General features: G+C 44.5%; 1 protein-coding gene across 1 annotated transcript in view; it reads left to right on the top strand.

Moving 5' to 3' along the window:
* The window catches only part of LOC147611191 (DNA damage-binding protein 1a-like), a 122,286-nt gene extending 101,481 nt beyond the window's left edge, over nucleotides 1-20,805 (top strand). The window contains exons 9-19 of the mRNA XM_086785854.1: nucleotides 14,152-14,361; nucleotides 14,447-14,553; nucleotides 14,765-14,873; nucleotides 15,182-15,382; nucleotides 15,472-15,687; nucleotides 17,144-17,254; nucleotides 17,335-17,610; nucleotides 17,700-17,974; nucleotides 19,028-19,376; nucleotides 19,466-19,750; nucleotides 19,886-20,805. Coding sequence (XP_086641980.1) covers nucleotides 14,152-14,361; nucleotides 14,447-14,553; nucleotides 14,765-14,873; nucleotides 15,182-15,382; nucleotides 15,472-15,687; nucleotides 17,144-17,254; nucleotides 17,335-17,610; nucleotides 17,700-17,974; nucleotides 19,028-19,376; nucleotides 19,466-19,750; nucleotides 19,886-20,467 — 2,721 coding nt within the window. The 3' untranslated portion in view covers nucleotides 20,468-20,805. The remainder of the gene's footprint in view (nucleotides 1-14,151; nucleotides 14,362-14,446; nucleotides 14,554-14,764; nucleotides 14,874-15,181; nucleotides 15,383-15,471; nucleotides 15,688-17,143; nucleotides 17,255-17,334; nucleotides 17,611-17,699; nucleotides 17,975-19,027; nucleotides 19,377-19,465; nucleotides 19,751-19,885) is intronic.
* The last annotated feature ends 919 nt before the right edge of the window (nucleotides 20,806-21,724 follow it).

Here is a 21,724-nt window from a genome sequence, read left to right as displayed (position 1 = left end):
ATTGCAGCTTGAGCGGATTGTTTTTCACAAGGAATGGAAAGCTGCTAGAGGCAAGCTTGTCTGTAAGGACCTGGGAACTATCCAGCACTTGATGCGAAATGGATGGACGAGGCATATTTTAAACATTATCCAAATCTCCTTGCGGCCTACTTGGAAGCTTTTCAGTTGCGGGCAACTGATTAGAAGCCGGGGGGAATGTCACCACTTCTCTGGCAGACGTCTGGAATGATGTCATGATTGAATACATGTGGAAGGGCTCCATGGAAGGATTGGTATCTTGGTGTGAGTTCCTGGCATGATTTATGAACTCATGGAAGGGTGGTCACTTTGGTGAGTGACTCTGGGCTCATGGAAGGCTGGTTACCCTGATGAGTACTTTTTGGTCCTGTGTGGACGGCGCCTGTGAACGGGCTAGTTTGATGTACAAGATGTAAGTTGGGAGACTTCATCCACTATGTTTGTGCACCAGCATATATATGTGAGTTGCACATGCATGAATGACTTGTTTTTGATGCCTGGACATTGCTTGGTATTTTGCTTGTGAATGTCCACGGACACTGGGGACACCTGGACAACCAGTGGATACGCGTGTGCACACCTGTTTGGGACTCACATGGTTTCCTTATGGGTTTTGCAGGTGGTAAGTGTGCACACTTAACCCAATTTATTCATTATTTCATGTTACTAAGGTTTATTGGGTGCAGGCTTCACATTCACTTAAAGTGTGGGCGGACACACTTATAAGTTTATAAGTGAGTTCACATCAGGCTGGACTATTTTTAATGAACCAAGGCCAATTATGAGAGATGGGCACCCGGGCACTCCCAAATAGCTCCACGAGTTGCTATTCCGGGTGTGGGAGGGCCAAAGTGGGCAAGCCTTGACTTGTAGAGCACTCATCTGAAAAACGTGGGCTGTTAGGAGCTGTTTGGACAGGAAAAAACAGCAAGTTTACTCATTTGCATGAGCTACAAGTGGAGTATATGCCAAGAGCAAGAGTCCCAGGGTTAGATGTATGGCTGCTCTCTCTCTCTCTCTCTCTCTCTCTCTAGGGCTGGCCGACTGCATCTACAGGGCTGCAGGCTGTTTAATTTGTTTCCAGAAGCTGGCATATGGCTGGTGGGACTGTTTTTGTGCTACTCTGCTAAGAACAGGGCTTGGACGGAGTGAATAGAGCGTCAACAGGAGCTGGCCGACAGTTATAAGGGCCATTATTGGCTGTTTTTACAGGTTTGCAGGAGGTTTCTCGCGACGAAACTCGAGCAAACATGTCCCTAGACAAGTACCAGGCCTGGGGATGTGATCTGGTGGAACTAGTGGGTGGCCAGTGAGCCAAAACCATGGCTGGTTACTCTTTTGCAGGTTTGGGACAGCACTTTGTTAGAGGGTTGGTGACCGCTCTATCAAAGTATAGGAGTGGTTGGTGATCACTCTACCCTGGTTGTTGACCGAGGGTATTTCTACAGGAGCGATTGGTGATCGCTCAACCTTGGTTGGTGACCGAGGAGTTGCAGGTAATGTGTTTACTTATGTTTTTCACAGTTAGATAAATCTGGTGTCGGTTGGATGAGTGTGTACTCTCCGGGCACCCGCATCTTGTACATATAAATACTTTTGTTGGTAATAAAGATACCTCGATGAGGTGCTCAAGTGATTCATGTAGATGCTGTAGTTTATGATGATTACATGTAAATTTGTTGTCCAAACCGGAGTAGAAAAAGTTGACAAAGGTTGAACAGTTGGCGTACAGACTAGATCAGTAGAACAACAGCAGTTTAGTTGGCGAGATTAGTAGGCGGCGGGGCAGCAATAGTACCATAGTCACCAGGGAATGGGAACGCTTTGGGGAACGGACGACTATTTGGAACAAAAACGTGAAGCTTGAACAAAAGGGAACGGGAATGGGAACGCCACATCATCATATAGATGTTCTTACGAGCGTGCCTGATGCATGTGACATACTTGGAAATAAAGCATTATAAGGACAACAAATCAAATCATTTCATTACAGACCATGATAATGCATTGATGTGCTTTACATAATACATCTTGTACGTACAATCCTTACATGTTTGTCGAGAACATTTAGAACGGGAATGGGAACGACCATCACTATGGAATGCGTTCCCCCGTTCCAAAGGCCTGGGAACGGTGTTCCATGTGACTATGAGCGGTACGGATGGGACAGCAGGCGTACGGTGCGGGTAGGAGATCAGCAAGGCGGTACAATTTTGTACGAACTAGACGAATCCATACAATGTACGGACATTAATGTACGGACATTAGATGATGACGTTGCACAGGCAGTCGCAGTTGCATTCTGAATCAGCAGTAGGCGGTGATGACAAGCTCCACGCTTGGTTGATGATGGAGAGAGAGAGAGAGAGGTTCATGTTAGTTTTATACCTGAGGAGTAGTCTTGCTTTTTGCCCAAAAGCTAGCCATGCTTTTGTTTTTCTTTTTGCTTTGCTTTTATTTTACTTTTTGCTTTTCTTTGCTTTTTGACCAAAACTGGTGCTTTGATTCCATCATGTGAATAGTGCTAGGAAGGCCAAACAGTTACATCTGCGGCATTCTTGTTTTGGGGCATGGTGCCGGTAGGGGGTGTGGTGGTGGATTGGCTGGTGGATGTAAATGCAGCTATGGCAAAGGTGTGCATGATTGCGGTGAGCTGAGAGGTGAGGTCGGCTAGTGGGAGATTGGGGTCTGTATATCTCAGATGTCGGTAGAGATGGTCAGAGTAAGTAGAGTTCCCATCATGGTGGAAGTGAATCTGGGTGTAGTGGGAGATGGATGGTGCTTGTGAGAATGGTCGGGAAAAAGTTGACGCTGAAGGAGAAAAAGGCATAGTCGGCTCCCGTATCCCACATGTGCGTTTCTCCTCTTGGTAGGCAGATGCCCACTTACAGCTTGAAATGCGTGGTTGCCCTCTCTGGGCTCTCGCGGGTCTCTGTGAAGAAGATAATGTCCCACTCTCTAAAAACTTCCCCAAGTCCCCCAATGTCCGACCATAGTGTCCCATTGCATTTCCAAATTGGCATCTCCAGGTATATGGTCCCACAAACCCCGTGTCCCTATTTGGGACGCTGCTCTGTGATGATGACTCGCCCATCCTTGTATACTGCCTCCTTCCCCCTCTTGCGGACCTCATACACCTTGGGCATGTTCGCCCGTCTGTGCTCTATGTGGGTTTGGGTAAGATCATTCCCTAATTATATCTTCTCCCCTCGGAGAGTTGTTCGTGTGTCCATGAAGGCCTCTCAGCTAGCAAGGTCCCAAAATTTCAAGATGAGGGGCGCTCCCGTGAGGTGTCCCGTCCCACATGCCATGTGTCCACATAAGGGGTCCCTTACACTCTTGAGTTTCTTGCATAGGGCTAGAGCGTCAGCCATGGGGGATTCCCCCTGCTTTAGTCTTGTCACCCTCACTGTCACCACCTTGGACATTTCCCAGTCTGAAAGGGGTATGGTGGACTCCAGGATGTTTAAATATTTGGAAAGTACAAGCTTTGGGAATGGGGGATTATCCTAGAATACAAAGGACCACACTCCTAAAATTTAGGAGAGTTGCTATTTTTGGCCCGACTCCGATGGAAATTCTGTTCGCGTCATTACATCTGGAATTGAGCAGATACCAAGAGTTGGCAAAGTGCCTATGACAGAATGTCTACGAGTTGGGATATTTTTAGAGATAAAGTTTATGGAAGGACCCATCTCTTAGATTGGGACATGTGGCAAGGAGGTGGACCAAAGTGAGACAAGTGGCCTGACATTTGTTAGAAAGTAGATCAAAGTGAGACAAGTGGCCTCACACTTGTCACTTCAGCTATTGTGTGGCTCTCCACTTGTCATCGTAGCCTTCTCTTGCCATTTTAGCTCATGGGAGGCTCAACTCTATAAATTGGAGCCCCCTCTCTTCATTAATAGAGGCTCTCTTGCTGCACACTAGCCTCTACCACCGTTACAGGCTGCCCTAATGATGGCTACTCTCTTTCTCTCTCTCTTGAAGGCTGCCCATGAAGAATACCGGTTGTTGGGGACTGTTTTGGAGGCTTCCATCGCGAAGAAATACTGAAGGCAAGGGTATTTAATCATTTATTATGATTTCTAGCCATTGTACTTCTTGCACCAGCATTTGTACTTGTTGTACCTGTTGTACCAGCCATCGTACCGGTTGTACCAACTACCGTACCGGTTGTACCAGCCACTGTCTAATGTACTAGTCATTGTACTTGTACCAACATTTGTACTTGTTGTACCTGCTGTACCAATCACCGCACCGACGGTACCAACCACCGCATCGATTGTACCAGCCATTGTACCGGCTGTACCAGCCATTGTACCTACTGTACCGGCTGAATGGAGAGTTGTACTTGTTGTACCAGCTCTATTGCATGAAGATCCGTGGTTTTTGGGAAAGAATCAGTACCCACACGGAGGTATATGGATTATATTGTTGGCTCGGCATTTCTACAGCCTATGTTCCGGCTTGGTAGCCTTGTGTTGGGTTGTGTTATGGCATTTGTATAGGGATAATCCGGCATCTCCCGTGGGGAGAGTAAGGCCCTCAAAGCTTGTACATGATATTATTCTCCTTGGGTAATAAAATACTCCAAGGGGGGGGTCGGCCCATTCCGGCCTCTATGCGGTGTCACACGTGCAAGCTCCATTTTCAGCATTTGTGGATGTTTTGTCCAGCTTTATGTTTTATGCAAAGTGATGATGGATATGTGTTAAGGTTGTGGCCATGTTTAAGTGTGTTAACATGCATTGATGGTATCAACAAGTGTGTAAAAGGCCCTAGTCCCCCGGGCACCGGCCGCGAGTTTCACTCACATGGAGGGTGCGGACCTTTCCTCTTCCAAGGTATTATGTATGATGGGGGTGGGTGGGGTGTTTTTTCACGAGTTCTTCCCATTCTTTTTCTACTTCTTGCTTAACGACTACGGCCCACCCTTTCTCCATCTCCTTCTGTGTGGCCACTAAACCCTCCTACAGTTTGTTTTTTGGGCTTTCAACCTCCGAGGCAAGGGAGGATTAATTTCCCCTTGTTCTTCCATTTGTGCTTTGTATACATGTACCTCCTCATTGAGTCTTCAACTTGTGCTTTCCACTTTCCCACTTCGGTCGCATGGGCTTTCTTGAGCTCTTTAATTTTCCAATCATGTGCACCAAGGCCCTATCTTATGTTCTCTTGATAAGAGGGTGGTCACACACTACTAGACACTTACTGGACTCTGAAATATCCAACACTTACTGGACTCTGAAATATCCAACAGACATGTGTAAAAAAGTGGGTGGGAAAGGGGAGGGCGGAGAATTGCGATGCATCTAGAAGAGGGTACTGGACACTTAATAGACTCTGAAATATCCAATAGACGTGTGTAAAAAAAGTTAGGGTGGGTGGGAAAGGGGAGGGCGGAGAATTGCGGCGCATCCACGAGAGGGTGGGGCTAGGCGTGAGTGGTAAGGCAAGGTGGCGTGGGCCGAGCGGGCGACGGGCAAGGCAGGGCGGTGTGCACAGTACGCGAGAGAGGGTAGGGCTAGGGGCTAGGGATGGAGGCACACGCCAAGAGAGAGAGAAAGAAAGAAAGTTGTATTAACGTCTTCAAAAGGCCAAAATGACCTATTATACCAAAAGGTTACATCATATCCATGAGGTACATCATCCTGGGTCCAAAATAGTAATAAAGAAAGATAACAAAAATCTAGAACTGATCTAGGTACATGAGCAGAGAGCTCTCGTATCACCCTAATACATCCCTCATGGGCCGTTGTGACATGGTGCTCAAGGTGGTAAAATTGAGTTGGCGTGAGGTCCTGCGATGATGGGAGATGATGGCCCGGATCCTCTTGTGGTGGCGTGCCCGTGGGTAAGGGCCGTGGGGTCTGGGGTGTTGAGCTCTGCATAACTCAGTGGCTTTGTCGAATGTCACACCTCTCGGCCGAGCTCCTGCACTAGCATGTGGTCTGGGTATGATGTGTGGATCGGCCCTCGGAGTGCTGGTATGGAAGAAGTTGGTGAGCGCTCTCTGTGCTGGTCCTCAAGCAAGTACAGCTGATCTGGACCTCACTAAGGACTCCCTGTGTCTACGGAGCACTAGAAGAAATAGTCCCAGGCATCTCTAATCCAAGAAGTCCATGATCTGGAAAGTGGTCCGAACCCAGCTTGGAAGAGGCAGTGGAACCTCCCTCAAATCTCATAGTATATAGGGCATGGGCATATGTAATGATCCTCTGTCTTGGGCTCTGTGTGACAGAGCTGGCATATCCTGTCCTCTGGTGCGGCCGCCCTAGGCCCATATCTGGTAGTCTCCACTCTCAGCTAGTGGGACGAGATGCGGATATGGTTGATCGCACATCTCACCCCAAAGGATAGGTGTGTGTCCATGTAGCGTGGGCGGAAACCCATCCTTTGTCAGGCATAGGAGGTGATCTCTGAAGAAGGCCATCTTCGTCCCCAGCGGACGATTAGGTGATCGCCATGACCTCTGAGTATCGAGTCTGACAATGTCCTTCTTGATAACCCTGTTTCGCTCTGTGTGGCTGAGAGGAAATGACGGGGCCTCTATGCTGTACTGGAACGGGGGGAGTGCCTCCATCTGCATACCTGTGCATACCAACACTCTGTATCTCCCTCAAGTGTCAACTGTCTCGAGGACTCCAGTGCTAGCCGGGGGTATCTATCAAGTGGAAGCTTCCATAGCATGTGCCAGTATGGCATTGTCTGGAATAGAGCCTCTTTCACTATCGGTGCAGCCCCCATCTCTGCCCGCACAATCTCATGTGGCACTCCTAATCATGCGTGAGATCATCGCCACTAGGGGCCTCTCCATCGGCTTCCACCCATCATATACCTCCTCTGTATCTGTCTCGGTCGGCTCTCTCCTTTGTCTCCTCCTATGGTATAAGCTAGGACCCTAGATGGGTGCACTATACAACAGTGCAGGTGTAACTAGAGTATGAAATAGCCAAAGCTTCGTCCTCGGCAAAATCGAACCATAAATCTTGGCCAAGGTGTGACCAATCATGATAGTCCTAGGGGTCCATGGGGTCACCTGCTTTCAAGATCAGTACAATAGTATTCGATGAGACCAACTGATGGGGAAGCCCTCACATAAAGCCCTGTTAAACATGTGAACCGGTAAAGGGGCTAGCGTATCCCTAGCATGGGAGAAATGCTCTGTGAGGAGTCCATCATGATCTTGTGCTCTCCTAGTTTGCATCCTGTCAATAGCATCTTTCACCATGCTGAGGTGAAAGAAGGAAGAGTGTGGGGGACGAGGTTCGGGTGGATTGGGGAGAGGTGGCTGCTCGAGGGCATGGTAGAGAGAAGTGGCATAGGTGTGCCAGGTGCTGGGTGAAGTAATCGGAGTTGGAAGGCGACGATCTTGGAAGATCCTCCAGGCCTCCTTACAGTCCCTTCCAAGAAATAGCTAGTATAGCTCCTGCTCAAGTCTGGCTAGGTAGGCTCTCTTCTTTCTCTGTGTGAGACGTCGAAATATCGCTCATGCCTACTGGTGAATGGTGGATCCTAGTGCCATCTCTCGATGTAGACGGGCTTGGGTATCACGACATTCCTCGTCATACTAGCTATTCTGTGGGACAGTCCCTCGTGGTGATGTAGGGGTGGCTCTAGAGTGCGGTAATTATTTAGGGTATTTTCAAAGTAAAAATAAAAAATTAGAACTTTTTAGCGAGAAGTCTCTAAATATGGCCATGGAAGAGAGTTTTTTAAAATCTCTTTTGGCAATTGATATCTTGGGTTGAGAGTATTTCCCTAGTAAGAATTTCTGTGCAGCAATATATAAAGAGAAATGATTTTTTAACGTTTTTAAATCTAGACTTGTCACCATTTGGCACCCAGCTGGTCCACCCTTACTTTCTCATTATGTGTATACATTGGACTGGCGTCCATGAATGTTATGCAAGGGATTGATGCTAGTCATGTAATACTGTGGATTTGGCTTTCTGTTGGGACTTGTGCCTTGCCAAAAGTAATCTTCATGCTTTGCTTTCGTCTTTTTGCTTTAATATTTTAATAATAATAAAATATTGCTCACCTTTTGCCAAAGTTCTTGATTTATTGCCTTTCTAGTGTGAGGCATAGTCACCACAAACGAAACGGAAACAAAAACGGCACCCCCTCCTCGAAAACAAAAACGGAAACGGCAACCGATGGGAAACGAAAACGGCTAGGAAACGGCACATATACTTGATAAATTAAATTACAGAACCAAAAATTAGTAATTACAAACTCAACAGTGGGACTTTCTCAAATTTGTATAAAGGACACCTCAAGATCAAGTCAATTTCTTGTTGAATTTAGAATAGAAAGTACAATGCAAATACATCAGCCAAGTTTGGAACTCATGCGTAGACTCAAACTTGTGAGAGATGCACATCATTTGAGCCTAGATCATCATAAGGTCTTTTGAGTGCCAAGCCGGTTTCACTTCTTTGAAGCGATATGAGCTCCATAGTTGTTCCAAACAAGACGAACTGACTGCCTGGCTCAGAATCTTGATGGCCAATTGTTGTAACTCTGGAGTGTCTGTCCCATAGTCCTCCCACCAAACACATGGATCAGTGGTGAAGCAATCTGCCAAAGCATTGGCTCTTCCAAACCTCCTCTTGCAAGCCCTGTAATTTGCCAGTTGATCCTTGATAGTTCTCTGCTTTGCAACGTCAGGCTCAAGTCTCTCCAAAATCATGTCCCATCCATTTGCCACCTCCGAATCTGTGTATTGATTGCCTGCTTGAAATTGGGGATCAACCATAAAACCTGCTGCATGCATAGGTGAATGGTACATATCCCATCTATCTTGGCATAGCTTCCTTAAAACTTGGTATTTTTGTTATCTTGCTCAATTTGCTCCAACTTTTCTACCATCTTGTCGATCCTCTCGTAAATCTTTCCAATGCATGGCTGAAGTGAATCTGTCATCGTCAACAAGTGGACGATCGGCTTCCCCAAAGCTATGATGCGTCTCACTTGCTCCCACCAAAGAGGGTTCCCAATATTTGACGCACATGCCTTCCCTACAACAGTTCCAAACAATGCATGCCTTTCATACTCATCACTCACCATCAACTGCTTTAGGGCACTAGAACACTTGTTAAGGGACCCCAACATGAGGAAGTTGTATCCTAAGCGAGTGTCTGAATACTTGCACAAATCTCTAGATGACTTCTTCCTGAACTCAGCGAGCAAGAAAGTGTGCGTGTAAATGAAGGTTACAATCTGGGTGGCTTGCTCTATGATGGGAGCAATCCAGTCCAACTTCTCGATGTCCTTGAGAAGATTGTTGAGGCAGTGCGCCATGCATACAAAAAATGTGATATGAGGAAACCTGTCACACAACAATCTGCCGGCTGCCTTGTTCGCATTCTCTTCATCAGCTACAAACTGGATCACTTTCTCTTCACCCACCGCTTATACGGCTGCTGACCACTCTTGGAAGAGTGCTTCTGCACTTTTTCTTGTCTTGGATGCATCATGTGATGAGATAAAGTAAGATCGCCCTCTGGAATAGGCAATGACACCATGAATGGATTTGGACCAAGTGTCGCTCCAGCCATCTGCAATAAGTGTGATTTCATTCCTGTCCCAAGAGGACATAACAATCTCTATTGCTGCAGCAACTGTGCCCTTCTCCTTCGCTAGTAAGGTGGTTCTCAATGCCTCTAATGATGGAGGAGTGTAGGTGGATCCATACTCTGCAATCTTGCGCACCATGTCCTTGAAGTAGAAGCTACGAGCAGCCTGAAAGGCACTGACATCATGGTATAAGAAGCGCGCAACACTACCATCCACCTCCTCCTCCTTTGGGTCCCATCCACTTTGAAGTGTACTCTGCCTGGAGCAAACAGTACCCCTCCCGCCCACTGTTGGTGGTGGTGCTCCAAATGGACTTGTAGTGGGTCCAAAAAATGATGGCATTCCACCAAATGAAGACCTAGTGGTTCCAGAGGTTTGTCCTGAAGTGTCCACATTTGTGGAAGGATCTACTCCCACCGGTGCTCTTCGAGTTGATGAAGATGACCACGTTTCTTTGTCTTTCTGACAAAGCTCCTCTTGTGCTTCACTAGTGATGTTGGTATAGAATGCAATGTCCTGTCCATGCCGATGAAGCAGGTGTGCTCGAATACAACTTGCACTACCTGGCTTCGTAAGGAGACAATATTTGCATGTCTAGTTTTTCGCGCCTCTTGTTTTGTAGGCACCCTCCGCCAGGACCTCGTCCCACCAAGACCACTTTGTAGATTTAGACTTCTTTGAGGTGGAATGAGATTGATCCATGGTGGCCATGGATGCAAAGACTGCAAAGAAGGAATGAGAAATAGGGGACATTGCAATGGACGGTAAGGACAAGGCGCGAGGAGATTCTGAAAAAAAGAAAGTACACAATAGAGCGTTCAGAGAAAAATAAAATTCTTTATTCATTCAACACTAGCAATAGTTTTTGGCAATACAAGTTACAACATGTGACTTTCTACATGGTTTTATTGTCTTGATCCTCATGACTGGTAGGTGCCTTAGCATCAACTAGGACCACAGTAAGTTCTTCTACAAGCTGTAGGTTTTACCATATGGGGGCTCGTCTTTGAGTGTGTCTAGGGACCATTTGCAATAGCAAGCAATCTTCATCATCCCAAAACCACATGGGAGGGCAATGACATCGTCGAGCCCTCTTAGAGATTGCCTCTTGCAATGTCAAGGCTCTCTCGAAGAGGCAAAGGGCACCGACAATGAGCTGTCTCGATGTATTGTCGCTTAGCCACGCATGAACGACAACCACAACACCGCTCATAGAATGCCATTAGTGCAAACTATTGAATGCAGCACAATAAGAAGAACAGAGGGATTAATTGAAAAGGGACTTGTTATATTATAAAAAAAGGTGCAATTTAATTAAGATGCTTCCCATCTATTTTTTTAAAAAAGTCAATGATCATAAAAAAAACAAGGTTCATTTACAAATTTACAAAAGAAAAACACACTTACTGATTAAAATTTATTGATTGTGGAGGACCAAGTTGAGAAGTGCCTTGCTCCGACTTCAGCCTTGCTCCAGAAGGGGAGAAAGGGGAGGGAGAGAGAGGAATGTGCTGGAGCTTTGGCATTTGAATCTCAGCTTTAGGGACTTGTGTACAAGTACACTGTACAAAACAAGCAGTGTACTATAGCTTATATGGTGTGGTGATAAGTAGACGTTGTGGTTCAAGAAGCCAAGGTGGCCGTTGAGGCAAGTTGCAACTAGCTCTGCAAGGAGGGCAACGGGCAGGAAGCGAAGGGTCAGCGTGCGCCATTTTTCTCAATGGGCCATCAGCGCACGTCATTGTTCTCAACGGGCATCGCACGTGTTACGGGCGGGCCAGCTAACGTTTTTTTTTGTTTTTTTATGCCATGTGAGTAGCCAACCTCAGCGATTTTTTTTTTGGGCGCAAAATATGCCACGTGGGCAGCGACCCCATCTCCCGTTTCTTGCCGTTTCCGTGAAGTCGACATGGGGAAACGGCATTTCTCCATTTCGGGGCACCGTTTTCTCCATTTCGTGTGACTATGGCGTTAGGGCCTTGCTTTTTGGCCTTGGACTTGCTTTTTGAAAAAGCGGCTTTTAGCTTTTTGATTGAGCTCATTCTCCTCTTTCCAATGGTGCCTTTGGCTTGCGGTCAACTAAGGTTGCCTTTTTGCTTTTCCCTACTTTTTGACCAAAACTAGTGCTTTTTTCTAAGCCCACTTCATGATTCTTGTACCCATGCTTTCATCATTGTCCATGTGTCCAAGCACGTGTTCCATCATTTGAAATAGAGCTAGGAGGGCCAAATAGTTACAGATGCCAACTCACTTTTCCTCTCTGCATGACACCTAAGATCGACACCTTATCATCTCTCCCCCTTTTCCTCTCTAGTAGCTGCTGCCCTCTTTATGAGGCCTTATGGCTGTATTATTCTGCACGTTCTCCTTTGTTACATCATATCCAAGCTTGCTTGAGTATTTCTCAAGTATCCAGGGTTGTTTCCGGGTCAGATTCACCCTCCTACACACTCCCAATGGCTCAAATTCAGCAAAACAGTCCCTTTATTTGTTGTAATTTCTGGTCTTTTGGCTGAAAAGGCTAATTTCAGCCTTTCTCAAGTTGAACCATAGGGGAAGCTTTTGCAAGGTTCCCTGCAACCACTTGAAGAATTTTGTCGTGAAGGATCACGTCAAATTGAAGACTTCAGCATTCCAAACGCTTCCATCGCAAAAACTTTCGCTGACATCAACTCTTACTTGCAATCGGTAAGCTTTAATGATCAATTATGGAAGTAGCAAGAGGACGAGAAGGACTCGGTGTTCACGTACCCTGTGTCGTGTCCTCTTGTCCTACGTGCTCTCTTGAAGATTGTTTCGACCATGTGGGTAGAACAATAGAGAGCAGATGGTAGGGAACATGGGCACTTGAGAGGGTAGTGTGAGTTGAAGATCTTCACCGACAACTTGATTGTTTGCAATACTGTGTTCATATACATTGGTATGGAAATCTTGTCAGAAATGCCCATGACACTATGTACTTGATTTGACCAATAAACATTATTTTGTTGGGGGGGAGGGGGGGGGGTCCGGCTCATTGTGCTTCTCTTGTCAATTCAGCAAATTACATTTTGTATTGTGCTTGTTGTCCATTAAATCTTAGTGTATTTAAGTATATTGATTAGCATTGTGTTCAACCAAACATTTCACATCGACTCGTGGAATTCCAAGACCCCCCTCTAAGATGGTCTATCCAAGTGCCCAAGTTAAGGTGTCTTGTTAACCACTCTGGGGATGTAACATACTTCCTCTCCTTAAGAACCATTGATAACTCCCTGTTTTCAAGCTTGTACTCCACAATATGATGAGTTTCGAGATGAGCACAAGTCCCAAGTGTCTCATTGGAACTCAATTATATTTTTATTAGTTTGATCAAAACCCATAATCCAGCTCCCACACACACATACACAGAAACTTTGCCTTTTTTTTTCTTTGCCTTCTTAAGTCATAGAATTTTAAAACTTTGGGTTATTTTCCCTATTTCTCAATTATATTTTGTAAAATTGAGCACTTCTTGATTGATTTTTAAAAAAATGAGGAAAAGAAATGGAAGTGCCCTCATCTGCTAATTCTGAAAGGCTTCTATCCAGTTTTTATTTTTTGTAAAGTTTTGTACTTAGATCCTTTTGTCTTTTTAGTTTGGTGTTTCCATGCACTGATGAAATGTTAGGCTTAGTATGAACTAAAATTGTTTCAGACACACTGAGGCCCTTGCTTTATCAATCTAAGGAAGATTGATGATTCCTGGCCAGACCCTACATATTGGTTCTTTTCTCAATGGTTTGTGAGAGACAATTGAGAGTCCAAGACCTTGATGCCACCTTCATCATAATGGACTGCTGATGCTAATGTCTTCATATCCATGTTATAGAGCCCTAGTGAAGCTCAGGCCTTGCCAAGAAGCTTTGTAGCTCTTTTTGGCTGTGTTGCAATGCACAACATGCAGAATTGGCTTGACTCTGCAATATTGCTTGTAGAATCATGACCACCAAGTAAGAAGCAGGAACTGTGACATACTTTATGGAGAGTCCAAGACCTTGATCCCTTCTTCCTCGTAGTGGACTGTTGCTAATGTCTTCATAATCCATGTTATGCAGCCCTAGTGAAGCTCAGGCCCTGCCAAGTAGCTATGTAACTCTTTTTGGCTGTGTTGCAGTGCCTTGGCACTGCAGTATTTCTTACTGAATCATGGCCACCAGATAAGAAGCACGTGGAACTGTGACACACCTATGCTAGCTGCAGTTCCCTTTGTTGTTTGGCGAATGGTGTTTTGGCATATAGAGAGTGCATTGTTTTGATCCATGTGCTTTTTTTTTTTCCAGTAAAGAATTTGCTCTCTTGATCTTGCTTTTTTCAAGTGATATTTACGTCACGGTAAAGGTCCTACTATGGACCTTGGCCTTCTTCTGGTTATTAAATTGAATCCGCGTTGCTGCTGATGTAGCAATGTCAAGGTAAAGGTCATACTATGGACCTTGGCCTTCTTCTGGTTGCTAAATTGAATCTGCGTTGCTGCTGATGTAGCAACCTTCTCTGGCAATTTTGACGTATGTTAACATGCTAAATTATCAGGACAACAAGGATGCTCGCCATGTGAAGACCTATGAAGTCTTGCTTAAAGAGAAAGATTTTGGAGACGGTCCTTGGGTACAAAATAATCTGGACAATGGGGCTGGCTTGCTGATTCCTGTGCCTGTGCCGTTGGGAGGTGTGATCATTATTGGTGAACAGACTATTGTTTACTACAATGGATTTGTTTTCAAAGCCATTTCAGTACGGCCGGTATGAATCTTGCACAGAATAGTGGATGTTACCTTGAATTGATGCAGCAAATGATAAGGAGTAACAGAAAAATTGTTTGATCCAGGCTATCACAAAAGCCTATGGAAGAGTTGATGCAGATGGTTCTCGTTATCTTCTAAGTGATCTCACAGGGATGCTCCATTTACTGGTGATTACCCATGAGAAAGAAAGGTTATGATGCTATCTTTTACAAAAGTTTTTCCTGTACTCTAGGCTCTTGACGTCAACACCATAAATATCCAGATACTGGAATGCCCTCTGTATGGCCTCCCTATATGATGATAAACAGTTTTTAGCTAATTCTTGTCAACACGACTTGTGTCGGTGCTTTCAACGTTTTGCTTGGCTAGGGGCAACTTACTCTTAAATTATTGTTTACTAGAGTGACTGGTTTGAAAGTGGAGCGCCTCGGGGAAACATCAGCTGCTTCAACAATTTCCTATTTAGACAATGCTGTGGTTTTTGTAGGATCTAGCTATGGAGATTCTCAGGTAAGACAATTCTTTTTCATCATTATGTTTAGAGTCAGTCCTATGTGAGAAAATTGTGATGCACCAGTCTCTCTCTCTCTCTCTCTCTGTGTGTGTGTGTGTGTGTGTGTGTGTGTGTGTGTGTGTGTCTCTCTCTCTTGCACGCATGCATGCCTACTTTTTAGTTCTGTCGTGCTAGCAATCTTGATTTATTAGTGTGATCTTTGACTGTTGTGGACATTCAATGCAGCTTATTAAGCTTAATCTTATGCAGTCTAGTAGGGCGATTTCTTAGTGTGAACTTTGACTGTTGTGAGCATTCAATGCAGCTTATCAAGCTTAACCTGCAACCTGACCCCAGAGGGTCATACGTGGAAGTGCTCGAGAGCTTCGTGAACCTTGGGCCAATAGTGGACTTGTGTGTGGTTGATCTTGAAAGACAAGGACAAGGGCAGGTTGTGACATGTTCAGGAGCATTCAAGGATGGGTCTCTGCGCATTGTTCGAAATGGTATCGGCATTAACGAACAGGTGTGTACAGGCTACATACAAGTGCAAGAGTTTCTGGTGCATTTGGTCTTTCATTGTTGTGAGTTAACTTTTTTGTTTGGTACACACAGGCATCTGCAGAACTACAAGGTATCAAAGGCATGTGGTCACTTCGGGCTGCTTCATTAGATGCTTTTGACACGTTTTTGGTGGTTAGCTTTATCAGTGAAACACGCATACTGGCAATGAACTCAGAAGATGAGCTAGAGGAGACTGAGATTGATGGATTTGATTCTGAAGCCCAGACTCTGTTCTGCCAAAATGCTCTGTATGATCAGCTCATCCAGGTCAAAATATAGGAGTCTCTGTCTTCTATATTGTGTTTGCACTTTTCTTTGAATCTTACTGTGATCATAATGTGCCCGTATGACATGCAATAAAAGCATGGTAGCTTTTACATTCTATTCATCTTATATGCTTCTAGAATACGTGCATAGTACTTATATAGCTGCGTATTCGTATACATATGCTCTAAAACCTGGACTCATGAAGTAACGGTACTCTGAGTCAAAACAGGAAGGTAGAACAAATAGAGAGACGGTTGATGAGACATTTATTTAACACAATAATCTTGGCCTAGTCAAAACATCAAGAGTTAGAAAGTGGAGAGCCAGCCATAGCTCCAATCCTAGACCAGCACGCGGCTAGATCAATCCTCACACAAGCTAGTCATTACATACAATCAGAGCCTGCCCAGTCCTATTGTTGCTAGAGCTAGGTCTAGGTTTAATGGGAATCCTCACTTACAAATAATGAAGCACTCAGATAAATTTTGGTCCCCAAGGTAATGTTAAGCGAAGGACACCCCATACAGGGTATCAGTGTTAGTGACTTCAATCCTGCTCTGTGTCGGATTCTTGTAGCTAGGTTCTGCAGGAGAGAGGGGCACACCTATATCACTTCAGGAATATAAGATAGGTGTTATAACAAAGAATAGAAAGAGGCAGGATTTGAACTCAATGTGTATACAGTGCATATGATTGTTAATTGTGCTGTTTTGGAGGGGAAAAGGGGGGGTGCACATTTGAGTCTTAGTTACACCCAAACTTGAAATATGTGATTAGGTTGTTAGGATTGTTGGCATACACATTCAAGGATCACTCTGCAGGCATTGGCCCTAGGGGGTCTATTGGCCTGGTGATTGAATCCCTAACAGAGAGATGAATGAAAGTCACAAGATTGCCCTTATTGAGTTCAGTTATGGGCTTTGGCCTCTAGCCTCATCATACATGGCCTGTAGGGGACACACCATTTTTTTCCTGTGAACTTAGTTGTTTTGAGGGGGATTGCCTGCTATCCTCATGTAATCTGTCTTTCCAATTGACAGAATCTTCAACTATCCTGCTTTCCACTTGACTGGGAAACGGAGGACATTTCAGAATTATTTGCGTCTTCTGCGCCCCCCCCACCTCAACACCCCCCCCCCCTCCCCCCAAAAAAGAAGAAGAAGAAAAAACCTCTCTTTTTCCCCTCTGTTTTAGGGCGCCTTATATATTGTAGCTTGCATCAACTGTACCACGCAGGGACACTGTACCAGTATCAAGTCGCATAGATTTCAAGTTCTATTGATCATTCAAATTCAAGAAGAAAAATTTTGAAATCGGTTTTCAGTGCTTTTTTAGAAGCACGCCTTCCATTCTTGTCTGGAAATATCCCAAATCAGTATATTTGTAGGCCTGACAAATAGTCAAAAGCAAGTCCTTGTATTGGTCAAAACTTCTAGAACTGTTTTTTGTCCCCCAGGTTACAGCATCTTCTATACGGCTTGTTGATGCAGCATCAAGGAGGCAACTTAATGAGTGGAGAGCTCCTCCTGGTTTGTCTATAAATGTAGCCACAGCTAGCTCCTCACAGGTAAGGTTTTGGACTCCTTAGAAGAATGATTTGTTGTGAACCAAGCTGTGATATGGCTAAAGTTGAAGAAAACATTGCAGGTTTTACTTGCAACCGGTGGAGGACACCTTGTGTACCTGGAGATTGGCCGTGGTGAATTAATTGAGCTGAAACATGTGCAACTTGAATATGAAATCTCGTGTCTGGACATCAATCCTGTCGGTGATGACCCAGATAGAAGCCATTTGGCAGCTGTTGGCATGTGGACGGACATAAGTGTGAGAATTTTCTCTCTTCCGAGCCTTGATCTCATAACAAAGCAAAGCTTGGGAGGTGAAGTCATTCCCCGTTCGGTTCTCTTCTGTGCATTTGAGGGGGTAAGCCAATTTACCCTCTCGAATAGAGGTTATGAAGCATCTTTCTATACGAGTGTTGCCATTAGTCTGATTGTAACTGTTTTGTGCAGATCCAGTACTTGCTTTGTGCTCTAGGAGATGGCCACCTATTCAGCTTTCTCCTAGATGTTCATAGTGGGCAATTGTCAGACAGAAAGAAGGTCTCTTTAGGGACACAACCGATCACTTTGCGTACCTTCCGTTCAAAAAATGCTACTCATGTTTTTGCAGCATCAGATCGGCCGACTGTTATCTACAGTAGCAATCGGAAACTTTTGTACAGCAATGTGAATTTAAAGGAGGTGAATCACATGTGTCCATTCAACTCAGCATCTTTTCCTGACAGGTCTTTCTCGTCTCTGGAACTTTGCATGGGTGCTATATTAATTTCGCATACTTCTCCTTAGACTGAACAAAACCCCCATGTGTAATAGTGGAGCATAGTACAAATAAATGGAACTTAGCAACTGATTCTGTTGTGCAACCTGAAAGTTGTTTAATAATTTGTTTGTTTTTGGGGAGCATTGGTATTCCCAAGGTAGAGGGGTGAAGCGAAACAAAGAATGAATGTGAAAAACAAAAAGGATTTTAATGTCGGATCCAAAGAGAAGCAACATATGACCACATGACAACACATCTCACCATACATGAAGCCTTGGTAAGCTGCATTTGCAAGGCAAGAGTTTACTGCTGGTTGCTAGAGAGGCATTGGTCCAGATGACTCTAAAAACAAGCTTTTATGATAGGTCATAAAGGGAAAAGATATCGTTTTGGCCCAAGGGGTAAAGAAGGAAGGTTGAAGAGAGGGTTAGATGAACTATAGGATGTTACTGTATTGTTGTATTCTGATTCTAACAATGGCAAATACTTCACACAAATACTTTTGATTTGCCACACAATACTTGAGATGAATCTACGGGGTCACTTTGTCCATTTGTGTCTGAGGATGATAAGAAGAAAAATTCAGCTTAGTCGCCATGTCATCAAAGATAAGCTCGTTATATTGGAATCTCTATCCCCCACAATGGACTTTGGCATACCGTGATGCTTAAACAACTGTGAAAGGAAGATATGAACCGTATGACAAGCTTTTATGGTCTTCTTGACAGGCAGCAAGAAGGCATTCTTGCTAAATCTATCCATAATAGTCTAGTTAGTATCTTGGCAGCTCTCTTACACCTTTTAGCTTTAACTTTTCTAATATGGCTGCGCTTAGCTCGTCGATGTCTTTGATTTTGCAGGTCACAAAAGGAGGGGGGGGGGGGGGTTTGGAGACAGCGAGAGACAGCGAGAGCGAGGGACGGAGAGAGAGAGAGAGGGGGGGGTGGTGGGGGGGGGGAGAGAGAGAGAGAGAGAGAGAGAGAGAGAGAGAGTGTGTAACTCGGTGTTCATGCCACAGTTTGGCGATTGGAAAGGAAGGTGAGCTTACAATTGGTACCATTGATGATATTCAGAAACTGCATATACGAACGGTGCCTTTAAATGAGCATGCTCGGCGCATTTGTCATCAGGAGTCGTCCAGGACTTTTGCAATTTGCAGTGCAAAGTATCTGTCAAACATGGAAGAAATGGAAACACATTATGTTCGGCTGCTAGATGACCAAACATTTGAAAATATGGCTTCTTATCAGTTAGACGCGTATGAGAATGGATGCTCAATCATGAGCTGCTCATTCACAGATGACAACAATGTGTACTACTGTGTTGGAACAGCATATGCCATTCCGGAGGAAAATGAGCCAACCAAGGTATTGAACTATTTGCCAATGTCTGGTTTCTTTTGTTGCAAGGAGTCATTGTTGCACCTGTCTTGCTCACGACATGGCCATGTGATCAGGGCCGTATACTGGTGTTTCTTGTGGAGGATGGGAAGCTATTGCTGTTTGCTGAAAAGGAGACAAAAGGTGCTGTCTACAATTTGAATGCTTTCAACGGAAAACTCTTGGCAGGTATAAATCACAAGATCCATCTGTACAAGTGGACACTTCGAGAGGATGGTACACGAGAGTTGCAATCAGAGTGTGGCCATCATGGACATATTCTTGCGCTCTATGTGCAATCAAGAGGAGATTTCATAGTGGTCGGAGACCTAATGAAGTCCATATCACTTTTGATCTATAAGGTTAGTATTATATATTTGATGGATATATTATCCTTCCATTGTGAGAGAATATTAACTTATTACATTGCAGCTTTTGTCTATGCTTAGGCTTGCATAAATATGGTCATGTTTCAAAATTAATTGCTGGATTTTCAGCCTGAGGAAGGCGCGATTGAGGAACGAGCTCGGGATTACAATGCGAACTGGATGGCTGCTGTGGAGATTCTGGACGATGACATCTACCTCGGTGCAGAGAACAGCTTTAATCTGTTTACCGTGAGGAAGAACAGCGATGCTGCCACAGATGAGGAGAGAGGCAAGCTTGAGGTTGTTGGTGAATACCATCTTGGAGAGTTTGTGAACCGTTTTCGCCATGGTTCCCTAGTCATGCGCCTCCCTGACAGTGAAGCAAGCCAGATCCCTACTGTCATATTCGGCACAGTAAACGGTGTAATTGGAGTTATTGCTTCTTTACCACAAGAGCAGTATCTGTTCCTTCACAAGCTTCAGCAAAATCTAGTTAAAGTGATCAAGGGAGTTGGTGGCCTCAGCCATGAGCAATGGCGTTCCTTTAGCAATGAGCGCAAGACGGTCGATGCTAAAAATTTCCTGGATGGGGACCTGATTGAATCCTTCTTGGACCTCAATAGGATCAGAATGGAGGAAATTTCCAAGGCAATGGGTGTGCCTGTTGAGGAGCTCTGCAAGAGAGTGGAAGAGTTGACCAGGCTACATTAATGAAGAATCCTTCACGTGTGTAGGCTCCATACATGTAGGCTATTTAATGGAACAAGTGGCATCAAGCATGAAAGTCTTGTCTTTAGGGCCCCCTTGTTATGGTGAGAATTTTGATGGGGCTCACTAAGTGATTGTTTTACTTATGAGGCAGGTTGGTCAGATCATGTAATGTTATCGCTTTGTTTAGTTTGTATTGATGGCACGTATGCTACTTCCTTCGGGGGCTGTGATTCTGAGTCCATATCCTGCTGTTTCTTCTGCTCGAGCTGTACAATATATGCCTTATCAGAAATAGATAATGTATGTGCTCAGAGCAATATCAAGTTTTTTTTTATAGCGATTTTGTTGCAGTACCAAATGTACAACAAATGTACAATCATGGTCTCTTGTTTTACTTGACCATCAGTTTTGAAATGTGCTATTATATAAGCTTTCACGTATCATTGACACATCCAACACTAGTCCATAGTAGAGTTGGCCAATTAATTGTTTCCGTCAATGAAATGAAATTCAGTAAGACTTCAAATCATTACATCCACATTCGAAGTCAAGCCTGGCTGAGCTAAAGAAGAAGTCAGTCGAACGCAAAAGCCTTCGGTAAGACAAGTCAAAAATAAGGCCTTTGACTGCTATGTATGCCTACTGATTATCAAGGCCTACGTGTAACCTTTTACAAGTATTCTTGATCCTAATGCCGAAATTGTTGGCTATATCTTATGTAAGTTTTTTCTGATAAGAGACTTATGTTAACTATTGTATTTGTTGCCATTCTAGTGCTTTGATGCGGGATTGGATGATGGCCCACAGTGCTGTGTGTTGATTTTGAACCTCCTACATTAATGAGCTATAAACAGGGTGTGTCCACGTTCACCTTTTTTCTCCACCAGTTATTACTTGCTGTACTTGATGATATTAAGAGTGACAATTGGCCACCTAGTCCTTGACGTGTGGACTCAAGTATAGTTCCCAAAGTGACACCTGCGTAAACGAATTTGGGCCTCTACTAGTAGATGATATACCCGAGCATCGACGCCCCTTTAAGCGCAGCAGCACAGTTCCTCATTTTCCAAGTGAGAAATTCACGCCGAACTCGAGCCTTAAGCAATTAAGGACTTACTAATGATTAAATTGAAGAAGAGGGTGGCGGTGTTTTCCTCCCCTTTCTCTGTGTCCTTAGTGTGGTAGAGTATTTGAGAGGGCTGCAGTCTTTTGTGGCCGCCTTCCAAACTAGAGTTGCAGGCGGCTAAAGGGGTACCA

The sequence above is a fragment of the Cibotium barometz genome, chromosome 48, assembly GCF_041138505.1.
Source record: "Cibotium barometz isolate CiBa-2024 chromosome 48, ASM4113850v1, whole genome shotgun sequence".
Lineage (NCBI taxonomy): Eukaryota > Viridiplantae > Streptophyta > Polypodiopsida > Cyatheales > Cibotiaceae > Cibotium > Cibotium barometz.
This window is presented reverse-complemented; position numbering and strand designations above follow the sequence as displayed.